Source organism: Carcharodon carcharias, chromosome 14, assembly GCF_017639515.1.
Source record: "Carcharodon carcharias isolate sCarCar2 chromosome 14, sCarCar2.pri, whole genome shotgun sequence".
Classification (NCBI taxonomy): domain Eukaryota; kingdom Metazoa; phylum Chordata; class Chondrichthyes; order Lamniformes; family Lamnidae; genus Carcharodon; species Carcharodon carcharias.
Genome location: NC_054480.1, coordinates 129,464,090 through 129,483,106, shown reverse-complemented (window position 1 = coordinate 129,483,106; position 19,017 = coordinate 129,464,090). Strand labels below are relative to the sequence as shown.

General features: G+C 45.4%; 1 protein-coding gene across 2 annotated transcripts in view; it reads right to left on the bottom strand.

Moving 5' to 3' along the window:
• LOC121287164 (tyrosine-protein kinase JAK2-like) overlaps positions 1–19,017 on the bottom strand; it is an 88,460-nt gene that overhangs the window by 57,210 nt on the left and 12,233 nt on the right. The window contains exons 1-3 of one of the 2 annotated variants that reach the window (XM_041204762.1): positions 14,638–14,668; positions 10,418–10,635; positions 3,568–3,691 (exon numbers count right to left, since the gene is read on the bottom strand). In XM_041204762.1, coding sequence (XP_041060696.1) covers positions 3,568–3,691; positions 10,418–10,610 — 317 coding nt within the window. In that variant the 5' untranslated portion in view covers positions 10,611–10,635; positions 14,638–14,668. Of the gene's footprint in view, positions 1–3,567; positions 3,692–10,417; positions 10,636–14,637; positions 14,669–19,017 lie in introns of those variants that run through there. The other variant, XM_041204763.1, reaches the window with a different exon arrangement.

Sequence of the window (19,017 nt, the reverse complement as noted above, 5' to 3'; positions counted from 1 at the left end):
AACAATTGAAATGAATGCATTAAAGTTATTGGGCTGGATCATTGGTGCCCTTGAAGCAATAAAGACCTAGTGATCTCTGAGGTGTGGATTTCCCCTTTCCTGAGTTACTTTTAAATCTGGCACCAAGTCAAGGGATTCTCCAGGCATCCAGCCACAATGATGTCTTCAAGCAGAGTAAGCAGCCAATCACATTGAAGAATTCTCACAGACCGCAACTTAAGTAGTGAAATCCACTGAATCCCATTGCTTTTAACTATGAATTTTTGCACATAGTGAAATAAATAATTGGGACATGGACATAGGATTAAGATAAAAATACAGTACAATAAACATATTTTAAAAAGAATTATAAATTTAAACATATGTGGAATTTCTTATCACAATAGAGAGATTTGACATTCAAAAAATATAAAATTGCTCTTTCAGGGGCAGTTAGGGTGTTTACCAGTAGTTATGAATTTAGTATATCATTAAAATTTCAGTTACACCTCATTTTCAAGGGTTTTTACATCGAGATGAAAAGCATAACAATGGAAGTTCTCACCGGTTCAGTGATTTCTAATTGGTTGCAGACTACAGGACCTCAACCACACATCCTCTAGAGATGCATAGAATCACAGACAGTACGTTCTGGATTTCCACACTTAACCGCATGTTTGCAGACTCCAGGAGCTGCTGTCAGCTTCCAAGAAATCATGATGGTGAATGCTGACAATTTCACTGTCAGTGACAGCGCAAAATCCAGGCCATTCTTGATCTTAAGCAGGCAGAGGTCACAGTTCTCACTAAATTGTGGAGAAAAGCAGCTTGCATGTCCCAAAGTGTTTAATGCTCAGTGAAGTACTTGCAAACTGAGATCACTATGTTGCTATGTAGACAAATACGACAGCCAATTTGTGCACAGCAAAATCCCGCAAACTGCAATTATTAATTTTAAATCTGAGATCAATTGATTTTTACTAGGCAAAGATGTAAAATGACAGGGAGCCAAGTCAGGCAGATGCAGTTCAGATAGAGATCAGCTATGATCTCATTGAACAGGCTCAAAGTGTTGAATGCCCATTCATGCTGCTATACTCCTAATTAGTTTAAATGCCTGGTTGATATTGGTTGAGAGAAAAATGTATTCCGGATTACCAGATGAAACTTCCCGTTTTTTGGAATGGTGCCATATGAAATCTTTTGCATTAACCAGAACAGTGAGAGGCCGGGTCTCGGTTTAACATCTCATCTGAAAGACGGCAGTTCTGGCAGTGCAGCACTCTCTGAGTGCTGCTTTGAACTGTCAGCCTGGGCTATGAGGTCAAATTCTGGAGTTCAGCTTGAATCTAGAAGGTGCTCAATGTTACGGACTCAGTCAAGAGGAAGACTCTGTTTTAATCTTTAACTGAAGCACAGGAAGAAACACTGATTATCACAGTGCTGATCTCCCCTGTGCACACTGAGTGGGGTAAGATTTCCTGTTTATGATTTTGAACAGGACAAATCGTCCCCCCATCTACCCAACACCTTAAATTTAACAGATTCAATCCAAATAACATTTCTTCATTCTAACCTCTTGCTTTTGGATTTTGTGTTTCTCAAGGTGCAGGGAGTTAGTATACGAGATTGTCTTTCTCATTCTGAGATTCAACCCAATATCAAGAATTCACAAGGTAGGTATGGAGCATTAACCAGTTATAGGGCTAACACATCAAGTATAGGGCAGGAATATCATAGATTTAGGATTGTAACATGCCAAACTTGGGCTGTCTTCAACAGCACCTTCCAAACCTGTGACCTCTACCACTAGAATGACAAGGGCAGCAGATACACGGGGGACACCACCACTTGCAAGTTCCCCTCCAAGCTACACACTGTCCTGACTTGGAAGCATATTGTCCTTTCCTTCACTGTCGCTGGGTCAAAATCTTGGAACTCCCTTCCTAACAGCACTGTGGGTGTGCCTACACCACATGGACTGCAACGGTTCAAGGGGGCAGCTCACCACCGCCTTATTAATTAAGGATGGGCAATAAATGCTGGCCCAGCTAGTGACACCCATATCTTGTGAAAGAATAAAGGAACAAGTCAGGATTCGGATAATGACATGCTAATTATAGGACCCTCTGGTTTCAGTAATAGAATTGTCACATATCAGACAAAGGACCATAATGTGTTGGTGATCTCTCTATCTCTCAGTTCCTTGAAAGAGAAACACAACTGATTTTTACAGCAAGCAATATTCTTTAACGGTCAGCATTTAAAAGCAGAACAAAAATAAACTGCATTCTAAGAATTCCTTGTGGTCATCACAAAATCATTTTGGAAAGGGAGGAACTGCCTACAGTGGCTCATGAAGGCTGAAACTTTAATTTATGGAACACACATGAAGATAAGTAGCTAGTACCATAAACAAGTGATTAAAAAATAAATTAAATTTTGGACAGTCAGCTGGATAAACAAATATGTAAGAATTGCTTAAAGCTTTTCACTTAAAAATTCGATACCCAGCATGCCACAGTCCCATACCTCACAGGCAAGACAAAGGTCAGTTAGACGAGAAGCCTTTTCTTTGACCAGGACCATCCTTTGAGATGTTAGAAGAAGCTCCATGGGTTTGGGAGCAGTATTGAAATATAGACAGTTTTTGCCTAACGGGTGGTGACTGCCATTGCTTTACTGCTTTGAAGTTGGCATGATGTTTATTCAGCATAATTCTACAACTGATCCTCTGACAGTCTCATATCAATATGATACAGTTATATACAGTTTTATATCAATACTATAACCAGTGGAATCGAGGGAGAAGCCGTGTATAGATTGGGATTACTTTTAAATGTTCTTAATGGAAATTGGGTCACGGGTACATAATGTAGAAGGTCCTGCCACATATGGGCCCAGGACTAATTGAGATGTCCCAGTACTGGCGCAGAGTCAACAAAGATCTCAATCTCTTGCCAAGTCTAACCTTGTTATCCAATTGGCCTGATGATCTCGCTCTGTCCACATACAAACCTTATCCTTTTCACTGCTCAGTGGCTCAATGACAGTGAGTCTGAAAGTTATATGTTCAAGTCCCCTATCAGACTTGAGCACAAAAATCTCGAATGTCACTCCAGCACAATTCTGTGGGAGTGCTGCACTGTCAGAGTTGCCATCTTTTGGACGAGATGTTAAACCATAGCCTAGCCTGTTCTATTGGTTGGATGTTAAAGCACTGTTTGAAGAGAAGCAGGGGACTTCTCCCCAGTGCCCTGGCCAATATTTATCCCTCAATCAACATCACAAAAAGAATTACCTGATCATTATCACATTACTGTTTGTGGGAGCTTCCTGTGCAGAAATTGACTGTTGCATTTCCTAAATTACGATAGTGACAACACTTCCAAAAGTACTTAATTGGCTGTAAAGCACTTTTGGGGCATCTGTGATTGTGAACGGCGCTATATAAATGTAAGTCTTCCTTTTTTTTTGCTGCAACTATAGGCCCAACCACAAGAGCAGCAAAAATATGTCAAGGACTGTTTACTAGCATGATACTGACCATTAGTGCCCTCAACATTAATGCAATGTGCCACAACTTGCCTGATCCGGTATAGAACAACCTGTTGAGTGGATCCATCGACTTGGAAAATGTGACTTGGAGGGAACCAAACTTTCAGATCTTCAGTTGCAAGAGCGAAGAGGCTGTTGTAGACCGGCAGGATTCCTGGCAGAGATCAAAATGTTCAAATGTCAAAGGCAGACACCAAGAATTGAGAAACTGAGACGTTGTAGTTAAAGGATGAGTGGAATATTCAAAGTTAATAGTCAAACTTGAAAGGTAAAGGGCAGTTCGGGGATAGATTTTAGGGACTTTAAGAAGAATTTAAAGGCTTTAGAGAGGGTGCAGGAGAGATTTACATCATCAACAACTTATATTTAAACACTTCTAAAGTAATGAACCATCCCAAGGTGCTTCACAGGAGTGTTATCAAACAAAATAAGACACTGAGCCACATAAGAAGATATTAGGTCAGATAACTAATAGCTTGATCAAAGAGGAAGGTTTTAAGAAGTGTCTTAAAGGAGGCAAATAAGTTAGAAAGGCAGGGAGATATGAGGGAATTCCAGAGCTTGGGACCTAGACAACTCAAGGCACGGCTGCCAATGGTGGAGCGATTATGATTGGGAATGAACAAGAGGACCAGAATTAAAGGAGCACAGGCATCCTGGAGGGTTTTGGGATTGAAGGAGGTTAGAAAAAGGGGGAATGTTTCCAGGGTTCTTTTCAATGACCACATCGGAACCTAATTTCCCAGGGTAAAAAAAAGAGAGATGTCCAGATTCTGCTCACTATTTCTCCTTGTGAATTTATACAATTATGCCACTGGGGGCAAAATGTCAGAAAGCCTTGTGACATCATACAACACTTCAAAAGATCAATAGAGATAATGAGGGAGGCCCTTTCTGCTCGTAATGGAATGGTTTTGTAAATACAAGTGAAATGAAGATGCATGTTTATTGTACAAACAACAAGCCTTTGTTGACAGCACACTTGGCCCCATGCCAGAATGTTGAGTCATATGTGCAACAGGACATGAGAACTTCAGCTAGGCTGATGCTCCCTCAGTGCTGCACTGAGAGATTGGAGAGAGTATCATCCTTCAGATGAAACATGAATACAAAGTTCCATCACTTGTTCCTCTGAGTTAATGATTCTATTCGAAGAAGAATAGGATGTTCTCCTGCTGCCATGTCCAAACCCACAACCACTACCATCTATAAGGACAAGGGCAGCAGATAGATGGGAACACCACTACCTGGAAGTTCCCCTCCAAGCCACTCATCATCCTGACTTGGAAATATATCACCGTTCTTTCACTGTCGCTGGGTCAAAATCCTGGAACTCCCTCCCTAACAGCACTGTGGGTGTACCTACACCACATGGACTGCAGTGGTTCAAGAAGGCAGCTCACCACCACCTTCTCAAGGGCAATTAGGGATGGGCAATAAATGCTGGCCCAGCCAGCGAAGCCCACATCCTGAGAATGAGCAAAGAAAAAAAGTCCCACCAAAAATAGAACTCATGGTCATTGATCTCATTCAATTTGTGAAATCTTGCTGCGCACAAAATGGCTGCTAAAGTGCCTCTCTCCCACCTCCTGAAGGTGAGTGAATCATATGAGCACATGTGATGGGGTATAATGACGAAGGTTCTCTTACTAACTTCCAGGGTTTGCCTCATTTCCTAGATAATGTGTTAGGACAGCAGCAACAACTTGGATTTCTATAGCATTTTTAAGTAAAAAAATGTTTCAAGGTGTTTCACAAAGGTGCAAAAAGAATCATGATGAGCCAAAGAAGGTTGCCAAACGTTTGCTCAAGGGAACGGTTTTGAAGGAGCGAGATTCCCTGCTGTAAGATAGGAAACATGACATCCAATTTGCCTACAGCAGGGTCCCCCAAATGGCAGTGAGAAAATGACCAGATTATCTAGCTGCAGTGATTACTCATTAAGGATAAATATTGATCAGAGCACCAGGGAGAACTCCCTGGCTCTTGTTTATAATGGAGGATAGGAATCTTTCACATCAACACAAGTGGGGAGCGAATGTGTCAGTTTAACATCTCACCTGAAAGAAGGCACCTCTGACAATGCTGCACTCTCTGAGCCAGCAGTGTCATCTTGGATTTTGTGCTCAGGTCTCTGGAGTGGGGTTTGAAACCACAACCATTTTTCTCAGAGTTGAGAATATGACCCACTCAATATTAGCAGATGTGATGGGATATAATGACAAAGGTCATTATTGAGTCCCAGGGGTTGTCTCATTGACCCGCGGCTAATATTTTGATAATAACATGGAAACATAGAAACATAGACAATAGGAGCAGGAGTAGGTCATTCAGTCCTTCGAGCCTGCTCCAACCTTCAAAATGATCATGGTTGATCCTCTATCTCAACACCATACTCCCGCTCTCTCCCCATGCCCCTTGATGCCTTTAGAGTCTAGAAATCTATCTATTTCCTTCTTAAATATATTCAGTGACTTGGCCTCCACAGCCCTCTGTGGTAGAGAATTCAACAGGTTCACCACCCTCTGAGTGAAGAAGCTTCTCCTCAATCCTAAATGGCCTACCCGTATCCTGAGATTGTGACCCCTTGTTCTAGACCCCCCCCAGCCAGAGGACACTTCATCCCTCCATCCAATCTGCCCAGCGCTGTCAGGATTTTATACGTTTCAATGAGATCCTCTTTCATTCTTCTAAACTCCAGTGAATACAGGGCCAGTGAGCCCAATTAGATATGACCAGTCGAATTTTGGACGTGCTGAAGGTTTTGGATAGCTAGTGGAAGGCGGAAGGCCAGCCAGGAATAGCCTGGATGAGGGTCTCAGCAGCAGAAAGGTTGAGTGAGTTTGGGGAGGAAGTATCCAGTCTCTGTAATGCAGAGGGTAAGCATTGGAAGGTCAGCCGCACAGTGAAGTGGTGTGTCTCCTGATTATTAACCCACCAACAACACACCAACAGTCCAGACCTATTGAATTCCAGTTCCGCCACAGTTTTAGGATTTGAATTAATCGTCTAATATAAAAGCAAATTACCGCAGATGATGGAAATCTGAAAAAAAATAGAAAATGTTAGAAATACTCAATGGGTCTGTGGAGAGAGAAACGGAGTTAATGGGCCAAATCTTCCATGGAGCGGCAATCACCATCAGGTTGCCACTACGCTCCTGTTTTCTTGCCTTAGACTGGAGCTCCACATTTCTTGCCCAGACTTCCAACATGGGCCTGCTGAGAAACGTGGAGCTTGGCTGCTCCTGCAGTTCTTCAGCGCAGAGTAGGAGCGTTGGGATAAGGCTGAGGCCCCCTTTTATTGGCACTCATTGCCATATTATGGTAAGTTTAAATGTCCCAAAGATGCTTTGACAAGCTACAGAGAAAAGGTAAGGTAAGTGGCTTGAGGGGGTAGGATGATTTAGGGGGTGGGTAGAGGAGTCCGTGATGGGGGTATAGTCGGGTAGTCGAAGGGGTCGGGGATAGTCAGGGGGTTGGGAGGATAGTTGGGGCGTTGGAGGGGTAATCAGGGGCTGTGGGGTAGCTCAGTGGTCTGGGTTTGGAAGGGGGTCAGGGGGAGGAAGTCAGGGGGTGGAGGTTAGTCTGGGGGTCAGGGCAGGTAGTTAGGTGTTTGGTGAGGGTCAGGGTGTAGCTGAGGGTTGGGAGGGGTTGCGGAGTACAGTTGGGTGTTGGGGGGGTGTAGTTGGTGGATGAGGGGTTAGTCAGGCCATCGTGGGGGTAGTCAAGAGGTCAGGGGATCAGCAGGAGGTCAGGTAGTCAGGGGGATGGGTGGAGGTAGTTGGGTGGTCTGGGGGGGTATTCATGGGGTCAGGGGGTGGGGGGGTCAGGAGAACTTGGGGTAGTCAGGTGTTTGTGGGGTGAGGGTGTTGGTTGGGGTGTGGGGGTTAGTCAGGTGGTCGGGGCATAGTTGGGAGGATCGGGAGGGTAGTCAGGGTGTCAAAGGTGTAGTCGGGGGGGAGATCAGGAGGGAAGTCTGGGGTCAGGGATGTAGTCACGGGGGTCCAGTGGGCATTGGGTGAGGGTCAGTAACATAGTTACAGCGGAATTAGAACTGGTTTTAATCCTTCTAACTTTTGCTGGGTAACTATTTATCTAAGTAAGCTGGAACTATCTGAAGTCTTCGATTTAAATCGGTGTTTTGGAGGGTTCCGGGCACAGGATAATTGCCCAATGGAGGTTAAAATCTCCCGGGAAATTCCCGCACATTCCCCACACAGGGACCTCTGATGGGTCTCGCATGTCCGGGGCAAGACCCTCCGGAGACCGGCACATCTGGTCGATGACTTCTTGTGACTCATTAACTCCGGTTTCCCTCTCCTCGCAGATGCTGCCAGACCTGCTGAGCACTTCCAGCATTTTCTGTTTCAATTTCATTTCATTTTAAAATAGAAAAATCAGGTGTCAGTGAGAGTGACCATGAAATAGTTGGATTGCTGTAAAAGCCCAGCTGATGTCCTTTGAGGAAGGGCACCAGCTGTTCGGAACTGATCTTTCTGGGATGTGATTCCAGTTTGACATTGAGCTGCCCTGTAAAGTGATCTCACAACCCACTCAGTTGAGTCAAACCAGTTGTTCCAGAAGGCACGTTGGAAGTGGGGAATAAGTGCCATCTTTTCCGGCGATGCCCCACTTCCTGAGACCGAATGTAGTAACTGCAGTTGTGTGGGAGAAGGGGCCTAGGATGAATGCTCTGTGGACTCTGGAGATAACAGCGTGGCAGGAAGAGGGGGAGCTATTGCTGGAGAGCTGGATTTTTAGCCCCTGATGAGAGTGGGCGCAGTGGCACGCACGGAATTTCATGCCACCGGCTGGCATGCTGGTCCCCTGGCCCCTTCTTGCCCCTGGGTCATTATCTCGGAGGCGGGATGGGGCTAGTGGGGTGGCAGAGCTACCCGTCTGCAAGCTGCGGCTAGCTAATTGGAGTAATTAAAGGCCTATGGTTGAGGCAATTAAAGGTGGTTCTCCAGTCAGCCTCCAGCCCCTGCAGGTGGTGGGGGTTGGGGTTAGCTGCCTGGGGGTGGGCACAGTACACAAAACTGAAGCACAGGGGTTGTGGGGAGAAGAGCAATCCTCAGGGCCTAGAGGGCCTGCCTGCCTGTCTGGATTCAGCAGCAGCCCCAGGCCACTCTCTGGATGGGTTACCCCCGAAGCCACTTGCCCGTTCCCCACATTCCCCCACAGTGCCAAGGCCATTTTTTTTACTTTAAACTTGAAAATATTGGAGAGGGGGTGTTTCCATATCCCTCACTTACCAGCTATAGCAGTCTGCTGCTTTCACACTGGAAATCCTCCTAATAGCCTTCCAGCTTTGAGAGTCTGCAGTCTGCCCACCTTCCTTAATTGAATGGACCTCCCCCTGGCCATTAATTAGCCAATTTAGGGAAAGTCATGGGGAGCGACTGTTTTCCTCACAGTGCGGACTTCATACCACCAACACCACCCGCCCCCCCCACCCCCCCCACCCCCCTCCAACCCCCAATGGTGGTTCCCGAAACCCGTAGAAAAATACAGTCTCGGGAGCCTTGAAAGTTCTTCCTAAGAGAACCACGTCTTACTTTCATTGAAAGTTTTTTTATTTTGGACAGAGTAATATTGAAAACAGTGACATCTGAACAGCTACAAAGAGTTCAGAGCTTTCCTACAGAATGGGGTTTAAAGCAAAGCTCCTTACAGTTGTGTCATTACAATGATATCGTTCCGGTCCCAGCTGATGTTAATACTGGACAAGCCAGATCCCAGAGTGCAACCTGGCTTCATAGATCATAACTTTGTTTTTAGAAGCTGTGGAGGAAAGTTACTGAACAAATTCACAGGAGTTTACTGATGAATTTTTAACATTAAGAGTAAAACATGTACTAAACAAGGGAAAAAATGAACTATATTACACCAGATAAAAATGTTGGAAAGATCTCAATACAAATGCAAGAAAATGATTCAGGCTCATTCCTTTTATCCCAGGAATACCCTTACAGACACAAAAACCAAGTGAAGATTTACCACTATCTTAACATCAAGGCCTCTTGACTTGGGCTGGCCCAGTTGCGAACAGTTTTCTTCCAGTGGATTTCTGACCACTCACTAGATGTTTTTTTCCCAGCTGGTAACACTCCCTTAGACACCCAAAACCACACTCTAAACCCACTATTACTTCAACTGCAGGCCGAACACATAAGTTCCCTAAGCTCAGTCTTCCATCAGCCTTGCACATTTCTTGTGCTTAGAAATTATTAGGGTTTGTTCTTGGGGCTTAGAACTCCTGTCTTCCCTCTCTGATAAACACACTCTGAACTTCCTTTCTGTCTTTCCCTGTGTTTCTGTGTGCTGCTGGGCCCCTGTTGCTAGGCAACAGCGCAGTTTTTTTTTCTATTTTTTTTTCCCCAAAATTATTAAACTAACCCCATTGCAACCCAACTCTTCAATTCAAGGGTTGTAAAACCTCATTAAAAATGTGTGTACACATCCAGAAGACCTGACATTTTTGCCAGGAGGCCCTCCTGACTTCCTGGCACCAAGCTCACAGAAAAAAACTAAATGAAACTGAAACCATGTTCCACCTTTCTTAACACACAAATATAAGTATAAATTAAACTTAAAGTTATACATTGCTCTTAACAATGCAATACTTTGGGCTTATTTATTGTACAAGACACAAGGCACCAATCATTCATAAGGGATTTTGTAAACACGTTGTGGGTTCAGTTATTAAGACTAGGCACATGAGAACAGTTATACGTAGATATAAAGCTTGAAGATGTCAGTGCTGTGTGTGTGCGCTCTGCTCAAAGCAAAAGTATAACTAAGACTAGATCACATGACACATTTCTCTTCTAGTGATATCATGCTGCTATCCCTTAAAGGCATATTACAACACTCACCGCTTGCCTTTGCTGCCAGAATGCAAAGTTCCTCTGCTGTATACCCTCCAGAGTAGAACTCCAAGGTGCTTCCACCAGGGTGGGTGGTGGGGTGATAGAGACAGACCTTCAGTCCGACATCTTCAGATCCATGCCCATCCCGAACTGTGTCCTCAGGAGCAGCCATTTCTCCAAAACTCTGTAATGGAGGCATTTAGATAGAAGAAGCTCCCTTGTAACTGAAAAAAAAACATGAGAAACATTTTCACTGGCTATTTCCTATTAGTTGACCCTGTTATGCCACCATTATTCTACATTGATGAGAATGGACCTATGGTCTCTGGAGTTTAGAATGATATGAGGTGATCACATTGAAATAAATGAAATTCTTCAAGGGTTTGACAGGGAGATGCTAAGAGTTGGTTTCCCCTGATTGGTGAGACTAGAACCAGGAGGTTTTTTACCTTGTGGTTAGCCCAACAAATGGTATAAATTCACCCAACAATGGAAACAGGGCTAAAGCCAGTTTCTACTTGAGTTATATATTTTTGGGATATATGTAATACCTATGTAGTTGTTATATCTATTTGAGATGTTCGACAGTTGAATATCACCTCTTCCATTACTAACATGGCTACGCATGTTCCTAAATACCACTGCTCCTGTGTGGAAGGAGTGCCAGTACTCAGATTAGAGTACAGTGACCATGGATACAAGGTGGTGCTGGAGTTTAACCAGTTGCATAGTCTGGCACAACAGAGGTCACTGCTAAATGGAACTTCTATCCAAATTAGTTCAAATTCTCTGTTCCACTCCCAATCTGACCTCTCTATTCTCGGCCTCCTATACTGTTGCGATCAAACTCAATGTCACCTTGAGGAAAAGCATCTCATCTTTTGATCAAACCCTTTACATCCTTCTGGACTCAACATCAATTTCACTGCTTTAAGATCTTAAATTCTGCCCCCATTTTTTCAAATGGCAGCTGTTGGTGATGATTCTGCTGTTGCCATTTTGCACCTCTCCTGGACCCATTTTCACGTTCTTTACTAGTCCCATTACCAACTCCTTTTGCCTTCCACCATCATCCCTTTTGTCACTTGACACAAAACTAGGTGGGAATGTAAGTTGTGAAGAGGATACAAGGGAGCTTCAAGGGGATTTAGACAGGCTAAGTGGGTGGGTAAGAACATGGCAGATGGATTATAATGTGAATAAGTGTGAGGTTATCCACTGTGGTAGAAAAAAACAGAAAGGCAGAGTATTTCTTAAATGGTGAGAGTTTGGGAAGTGTTGATGTCTAAAGGGACCTGGGTGTCCTTGTTCATGAGTCACTAAAAGCTACCATGCAGGTGCAGCAAGCGGTTAGGGAGGCAAATGGTATGTTGGTCTTCATCACAAGAGGATTTGAGTAGAGGAGTAAAGTTGTCTTGCTGCAATTGTAATGACCCTTGGTGAGATCACACCTGGAGCATTGTGCACAGTTTTGATCATCTTATCTAAGGAAGGATATGCTTGCCTTAAGGGGAGTGCAATGGTGGTTCACCAGACTAATCCCTGGGATGACGAGATTGTCTTATGAGAAGAGTTTGAGGGAACTGGGCCTGGATTGTCTTGAGTTTCAAAGAATGAGAGGTGATCTCATTGAAACTTACAAAATTCTTACAGGGCATGACAGGGTAGATGTGGATAGGATGTTTCCCCTGGCTGGTGAGTCTGGAACCAGGGGACACAGTCTCAGAATAAGGCCATCTAAGACCGAGATGAGGTGGAATTTCTTCACTCAGAGGGTGGTGAACCTTTGGAATTCCTTAACCCAGAGGGATGTGGAAGCTCAATCATTGAGCATGTTCAAGACAAAAATTGATAGATTTCTGGATTATAGTGACATCAAGGGATATGGGGATAGTGGGGAAAAATAGCATAGAGGTAGATGATCAGCCATGATCGGTCTGGATGGTGGAGCAGGCTCGATGGGCTGAATAGCCTACTCCTACTCCTATGATCCCAGTCTCTTCTGCCTTCCATTTTGTTCTTTCTGCCTTCCTATCCTGGAGTTTCCCTTCTGTTCTTTTATCCCCATTCCTTTTCTCTGCCTCTGCAAATGTCTCTAACTTTCTCCAGTTCTGACAAAAAGTCACCCACCTGAAACCGCAAACTGGTTTCTCTCTCCACAGATGCCCCCAGACATGCTGAGTGTTTCCATCAAGTGCTAGTTTTATTTCAGAGTTCCAACATCTGTAACATTTTTGCTTGCGATTCAAATTGCACCATTTTGGGGTTCATTCAAAAAAATACACTGATATAATTTCAAAAGTGAAATCGTTTTGGGGTGCAGGTCAACTTGTTGCCTTAATGAAAATGATGGGTAGGCATCATATTCTCCTGCATATGTGCAATGCCAGTTTTGTTATATGTCTGGTTAGATTCTTGATGCTATGCTGGGTCTAAGGGAGGAACTTTGTTTCTCTCTAGATTTATAGCAACAAAGACTAAACACTGTATCCACTGCTGGTAAGCTCATGGAGAGAGGATTCTGAGGTTTCATAAGGCCAAGATGCTGACATTTACATCCTAGAAGTATTTAACGCAGTTTTCTGGATTGAGAGATAGGGAGCTCTAAACTGGAACAGAGGGATTTCTGAGGAAGCTGATACTAATATCTCAGCGGGTCATTATGGGGCCATGAAACCTGGATTTTTATCTTAAAGTCTTCAGTAGCTTGGGGCAGAACAACTTGCCCACTACCTCGATCCCATCCTTTCCCAACCAATAACCTTGACTCATCTCCCTGCTGGACCAATTGGAAGGTGCCCCCTGCTGCCAGTAAGGAGATTGTGGAGGTAGGGCAACAGTTAAAGAGGTGGGGAGTATGGTGGGGCGGTGGGGGGGGGAGTGGGTGGCGGGGGGGGGGGGGGGGGGGGGTGGTGGGGGCGGAGGGGTGGATGCAGAAGATCCCTGCAGGTTCGCCAATTGGATTTATTTCCATGTCCTGAGAATCCCATAAATCTTGGGGTTAAAGAGAAAGAGAATACTGCCCATTGGTGTCCACCTTAAAGCCATTTGCAGTCACCAACTACGAGATTGGCTTCTGCACCCGTCTCAAGGGAATTTTATGTTTGATAAGTGGGAAAGGAAGGAAGTGGGTCGGGGCGGGGGAAGCTCCTGCTCCTCCAAATCCCACCAGGGAAATTTCACCAGCCAGAAAAACCATAGTGGCTTCCAATTTAGACCATCCAATTAAAATTTCAGCTGTATTCAAATCACATTGGATAAATGCAAATAAGGGTCCCCCATAGTTGACTCTGGGTGGGTGTTCAGGTTGCCTACTCTGTAGAGCAGGTTAATGTCTGGAATGGTCAACTCCTGACGATTAAGTTAAGGTTAATATCTCACTCTCCCTTCTCCCCCATTATTGTAGAGCGCTTTGCAATGTCCTGAGAGTCATGCAGCACTGCTTATAGTTCAGGTACTTTCTAATGGGAGATAGCACTAAAGGCACAGAGAAGGCTGGCTGTGTCAGAGGTGAATAAATTGTCAGCATGCCTAGTGTAACATGATTCAGATCATGAACAGCTCTTACTGGTTCAGGAAGTTCCAGATTGCCAAGGCAGAAGGAAGTAACTTTACATCTATTGGAGGTTGGGTCTCATTAACCAGCTCACTAACCACAGAATGCAATTGATATGCCAAGGCAAACAAATGCACACTTCACTGTCTAAACTGTGACTACACTTCAAAAGTACTTCATTGGCTGCAGTGTACCGTAAAGCACTTTGGGAAGTCACGAGCTAAAAAGGTCAATGGTTCAGAATTGCCGAAAGGTCACTGTCCTGGGATGTTAACTCTGTTTATCTCTCTACAACTAGCATTTTCTGTTTCTATATAAATGATCTTTCGTTTTCTTAGAACCCATACTGCAGAACTGATGCCAATGGCTTTGAAAATCTTTCTCACCCTTTTTCACAGGGCCATCGCCAAAACCAACAGAACCTCAAGGCCATCAGCTGATGAAACGTGTGTTTGTTTTAGATTCGGATCTCAGTTGAGGAACAAAGGATCCGTTTGCACATGAATGGATTTTGACTGAGCCAAGGTGTGGATGATGTCACCTGAAACCATTGACTGCTGCCTTGTGATGGACTCAGAAGCTCCCCATGATAGAATGACACAGCTCAGGAGGTCACTCGGCCTATTGTACCTGTGCTGGCTCTTTGAAAAGTCTACTTTATTATTCCTACCTCCATGGATCTTTCCAAGTAGTAAACTTTTCTTTATTGAGTTCCATTTTGAAAGTTACGATTGAATCTTCCTCAATCGCCCTTTTGGGCAGCGCATTCCAGATCATAACTACTCGCTGTGCAAAAGACCTTCTTCGCATCTCCCCTGCTGGTTCTTTTTGCCAATTATCATAAAATCTGTGTCCTCTGGTTGCCGATCCTCCAGCCACTAGTACCAGTTCCTCTTTCAAAGCCCTTCATGATTTTGAATGCCTCCAGTAAATCTCCTCTTAACCCTCTCTGCTGTAACGAGGACAGCCCCAGCTTCTCCTGTCTGTCCGCAGAATCGAGGTCCCTCATCTTTGGTACTTATAAATCGTTTCTGTATCTTCTCCAGCCAAGGCCTTGATATGCTCCCTGAAATGAGGTGCGCAGAATTGGGCACAATACTCCACCTGAGACCAAACCAGTGATGCATAAAAGTTTAACAAAGCTTTTCCACCTTCCCTATTGTAGCTAAATCTGTCAGAGCTCTGGATATCGAGATCAGACTGCAGCATCTTCCGTGTTGGTGATGAATTAGCACTCAAAATAGGGCTCAGAGCCAGCAAACCAATTCTCCCTCCTCTGTGGCCCTCCTGAGATACACTGCTCAATATCTCCTGGTTTTCGAATGGTCCCCCGGGTTTTAATTGTCAACTGATCTGGGATTCAGCCCATCATCCTGCTCTCCAGCACGATGGAGTGTTATAATGAAACGGGTTTACCCAGCCAGCATTAGGGTTGCCAACCCTCCAGGGTTGGTCTGGAGTCTCCAGGAATTGGAGATCAATCTCCAGGATCCTGCTGTGTGCAACCCTGGAGAAAAATCATCAGGATATATTTTTTAACTGTTTTCTTTTGTCATTCCCTTGAACAATTCTCTTTATCAGATACAAAAATATTGAAAATGGGAAAAAAAGGCTCTTTGTCTGACAGTCAAGCATCATCCAATTGGGTAATGAGTCTTTTTGCTTTCACATGGATGGATGAGTTGGCCAACTAATGGCTGGAGTGTGAGGGCAACTCATGTGGCGACACTTCCAAGAATACATTTAATCACAGTTGGCAACCCTTGTCTGCATACCAGCAAGTGAAAAAATGCATTAAAATGGACCATTAAAAAGAGCTACATGCCCAATAGGTTCTCTTGCTCTGGGGAAGTGTCTGGCCCCATGGTAACCACTCTCAGCTACAGAATTGAATTTAGGTGCTCAGTATGTGGACAAATCACAGGAGCGGACCCCAGTCTCAGCACAGTGCGGGGGAATCACAGGAGCAGACCCCCATCCCAGCACAGTGTGGGGGAATCACAGGAGCAGACCCCCATCCCAGCACAGTGTGGGGGAATCACAGGAGCAGACCCCCATCCCAGCACAGTGTGGGGGAATCACAGGAGCAAGACCCCCATCCCAGCACGGTGTGGGGGAATCACAGGAGCTGACCCCTATCCCAGCACAGTGTGGGGGAATCACAGGAGCAAGACCCCCATCCCAGCACAGTGTGGGGGAATCACAGGAGCAGTCCCCATCCCAGCACAGTGTGGGGGAATCACAGGAGCAAGACCCCCATCCAAGCACAGTGTGGGGGAATCACAGGAGCAGACCCCCATCCCAGCACAGTGTGGGGGAATCACAGGAGCAGACCCCCATCCCAGCACAGTGTGGGGGAATCACAGGAGCAAGACCCCCATCCCAGCACAGTGTGGGGGAATCACAGGAGCTGACCCCTATCCCAGCACAGTGTGGGGGAATCACAGGAGCAAGATGCCCATCCCAGCACAGTGTGGGGGAATCACAAGCCTGTATCCCAGTAACACGTGAGGGAATCGCAGACACAGGCCCCCGTCACATCACAGCCTGTTTAAGTCTGTGCTGGCACTCGTGAAAGTGACTTTCTGTAAAATTGTTGGATTGTAGTGTTGATTTTCAGCAAGACAATGGCGGGTAATCGTGCATAAAGCACAACCTGGCATCAAGAACATTTGAATCTTTAGGGTGCCAGCTGGTTACATAGGGAACACGTTTCAATCTCTTCCCAATTTCGGATCAGAACATCCTTTTTTACCCCCTCAGTGAAGGATGTCGGCTTTTAACCATCTCACACTGCACGCAGATCCTCCCACCAGAGTATTCAGCCCCTGGGTCTCTGAGCGAGTTCTGCAGGATATTATTACAAGACTAAAAAAAAGACTCCCCCCTTTCAACAGGACTAGCCCAACTCGTCAAGTTATACGAGAAGGTTAAACCTCGATCTGATAAAACATTATGGTTAAAGTCATTTTCTTTGGAATGACAGGACAAACAGAAAATTGACTTGTTTGTACAAGGCTCATTAAGTTAGACGAAAATTAAACTTTGTAAGATTAACAAGTTTGCATATTAATTGATGCAGAAAAATGTTTTCTTTTTCTTTAAAAAGAAGAAACATAACATTAAGGGGGTGAGGCAGTGAGACTCTTATCTCTGGGATCTGAGCTAAACTCCAGCCCAGACATATACAACAACCATGTGCGTTTATATAGCCCCTTTAATGCAGCAAGTTCATTGATCCACTTGGAATCATCGAATCGTAGACATTTAACACAGGAGGCCATTTAGCCCATTGCGTCCATACCAGCCGAGAAAGAGCCAGTTGGCTTAATCCCACTTTCCAGTTTTTGGCCTGTAGCCCTGTAGGTTACAACAGCTCGAGTGAATATCCAAGCGTTTTTTTAAATGCATCAAAGCTCTCTGCCTCTACCAACCTTTCAGGCAGTGAGTTTCGGAGTCCCACCAACCAGTCCGGATGAACAAAACATTCTCCTCAATTCCCCTCTAATTCTTGCACCAATTATTTGAAATCCATCTCCCCCTGGTTAATAAACCCTTCCTATCAGTTCTGTCCAGGCCCCTCATAATTTTATGCACCTCAATTAAATCTCACCTCAGCCCCCCCGTTTCAAAGAAAACAGACCCTTCCTCATCGCCAAGCTTCTCTAATCCTGACAACATCTTCATAAACCTTCTCTGCATCTTCTTGAGTGTGACTGCATCCTTCCGCGATGACCAGAACTGCATGTAGCACTTGTTGTGGTCCTAACTAGGGTTTTACACAGGTTATTATTGTGACTTGAAACATTGGTGTCTGTTATCTGTCTACCCCTTGGTGGAAGGATCGAGAACCAGAGGACCCCAATTTAAGGTGATTGGCAAAAGAAGCAATGGCGACATGAGGAGATGCTTTTTCCACACAGCGAGTGGCTAGGCTCTGGAATGCCCTGCCTCAGAGTGTGCTGGAGGCGGGTTCAACATATGGCTTTCAACAGAGACTTGGATCATTATCTAAAGAGCAAAGTACTTTGCACTACCACCGTAATCAGTGTACTCTTGGGCCAGAATTTTATGGCCCCTCCCGCCTGGCAGGATATTACAGTCCCACTGAACTGAATAGAGATTTAAATGGCTCACCGCATCCGCTAGGGGAGACACACCATGGCAGGGCTGTAAAGTCCTGGCTTGGAGCGGTTCCAGGATTCTGGCCCAGTTATGCAGAAGGAACGGCGATATATTTCCAAGTCAGCATGGTGTGTGACTTGGAGGTGGTGGCGATTCCCATGCGCCTTCAGCCCTTGTCCTTCTTGAGGCACTTGCGATTAAACCCAGCTCATCCTCAGCTGATTAATTTCCCTCTCCAGACCTCTGCTCAAAGGATTCTGAATGAACTGACTTTGAACCAACCTCAGCCCGGATCTTGGGCGGAGTCTTTTGGAGACGACAAGAGGTCTTGGCAGTGGCCGGCTGTGTTGCCTGTGTTGCTGCTTTTCGGGAAGGCACGCTGCATCTTGTGCCACTCAGGGACTAATAGGCCAGAGGCGGGCCTTCCCTTGGATCAAGGACTTTCAGGGCTGGATGTCCTGCCACTGAGAGGTGCTGACCAGTCAGAGGCTAGTCGTTTTACTCAGCAGTGCTAGCGAGGAGGTGGTGGCTGCTGCCGGTACTACACCACCCAAGGCCTTGGTTCAAGGAGGGACTCAGGCACAGATGAGTGATGGTGGGGAGGGGGCTGCCTTGTGAGGGCAGGGGATCAGCAGCAAAGGGTGGATTGGCTTTCAGCAACTCCCCCTTCCCAATTTTGAATCCCTTGATCAAGCACTAAGTGTCGTTGAACAAAGGCCCCCCTGGGACCCTGTGAGCAAATATGCCAGGCTTTGTTTGTGGCGCTCTCTGCATGGCAAGTCACCTGCCTGGCACTAGATTAATACCAGTGGTAGTGGGATGAGGCCCTTAAGTGGCATTAAGAACCCCTTCAGGCACTCAACTGGCAGCGAGGGGGTGGGGGGGGCGGGTGGCGATGGGCCTTCATGGGCCTCCCTGCTACAGG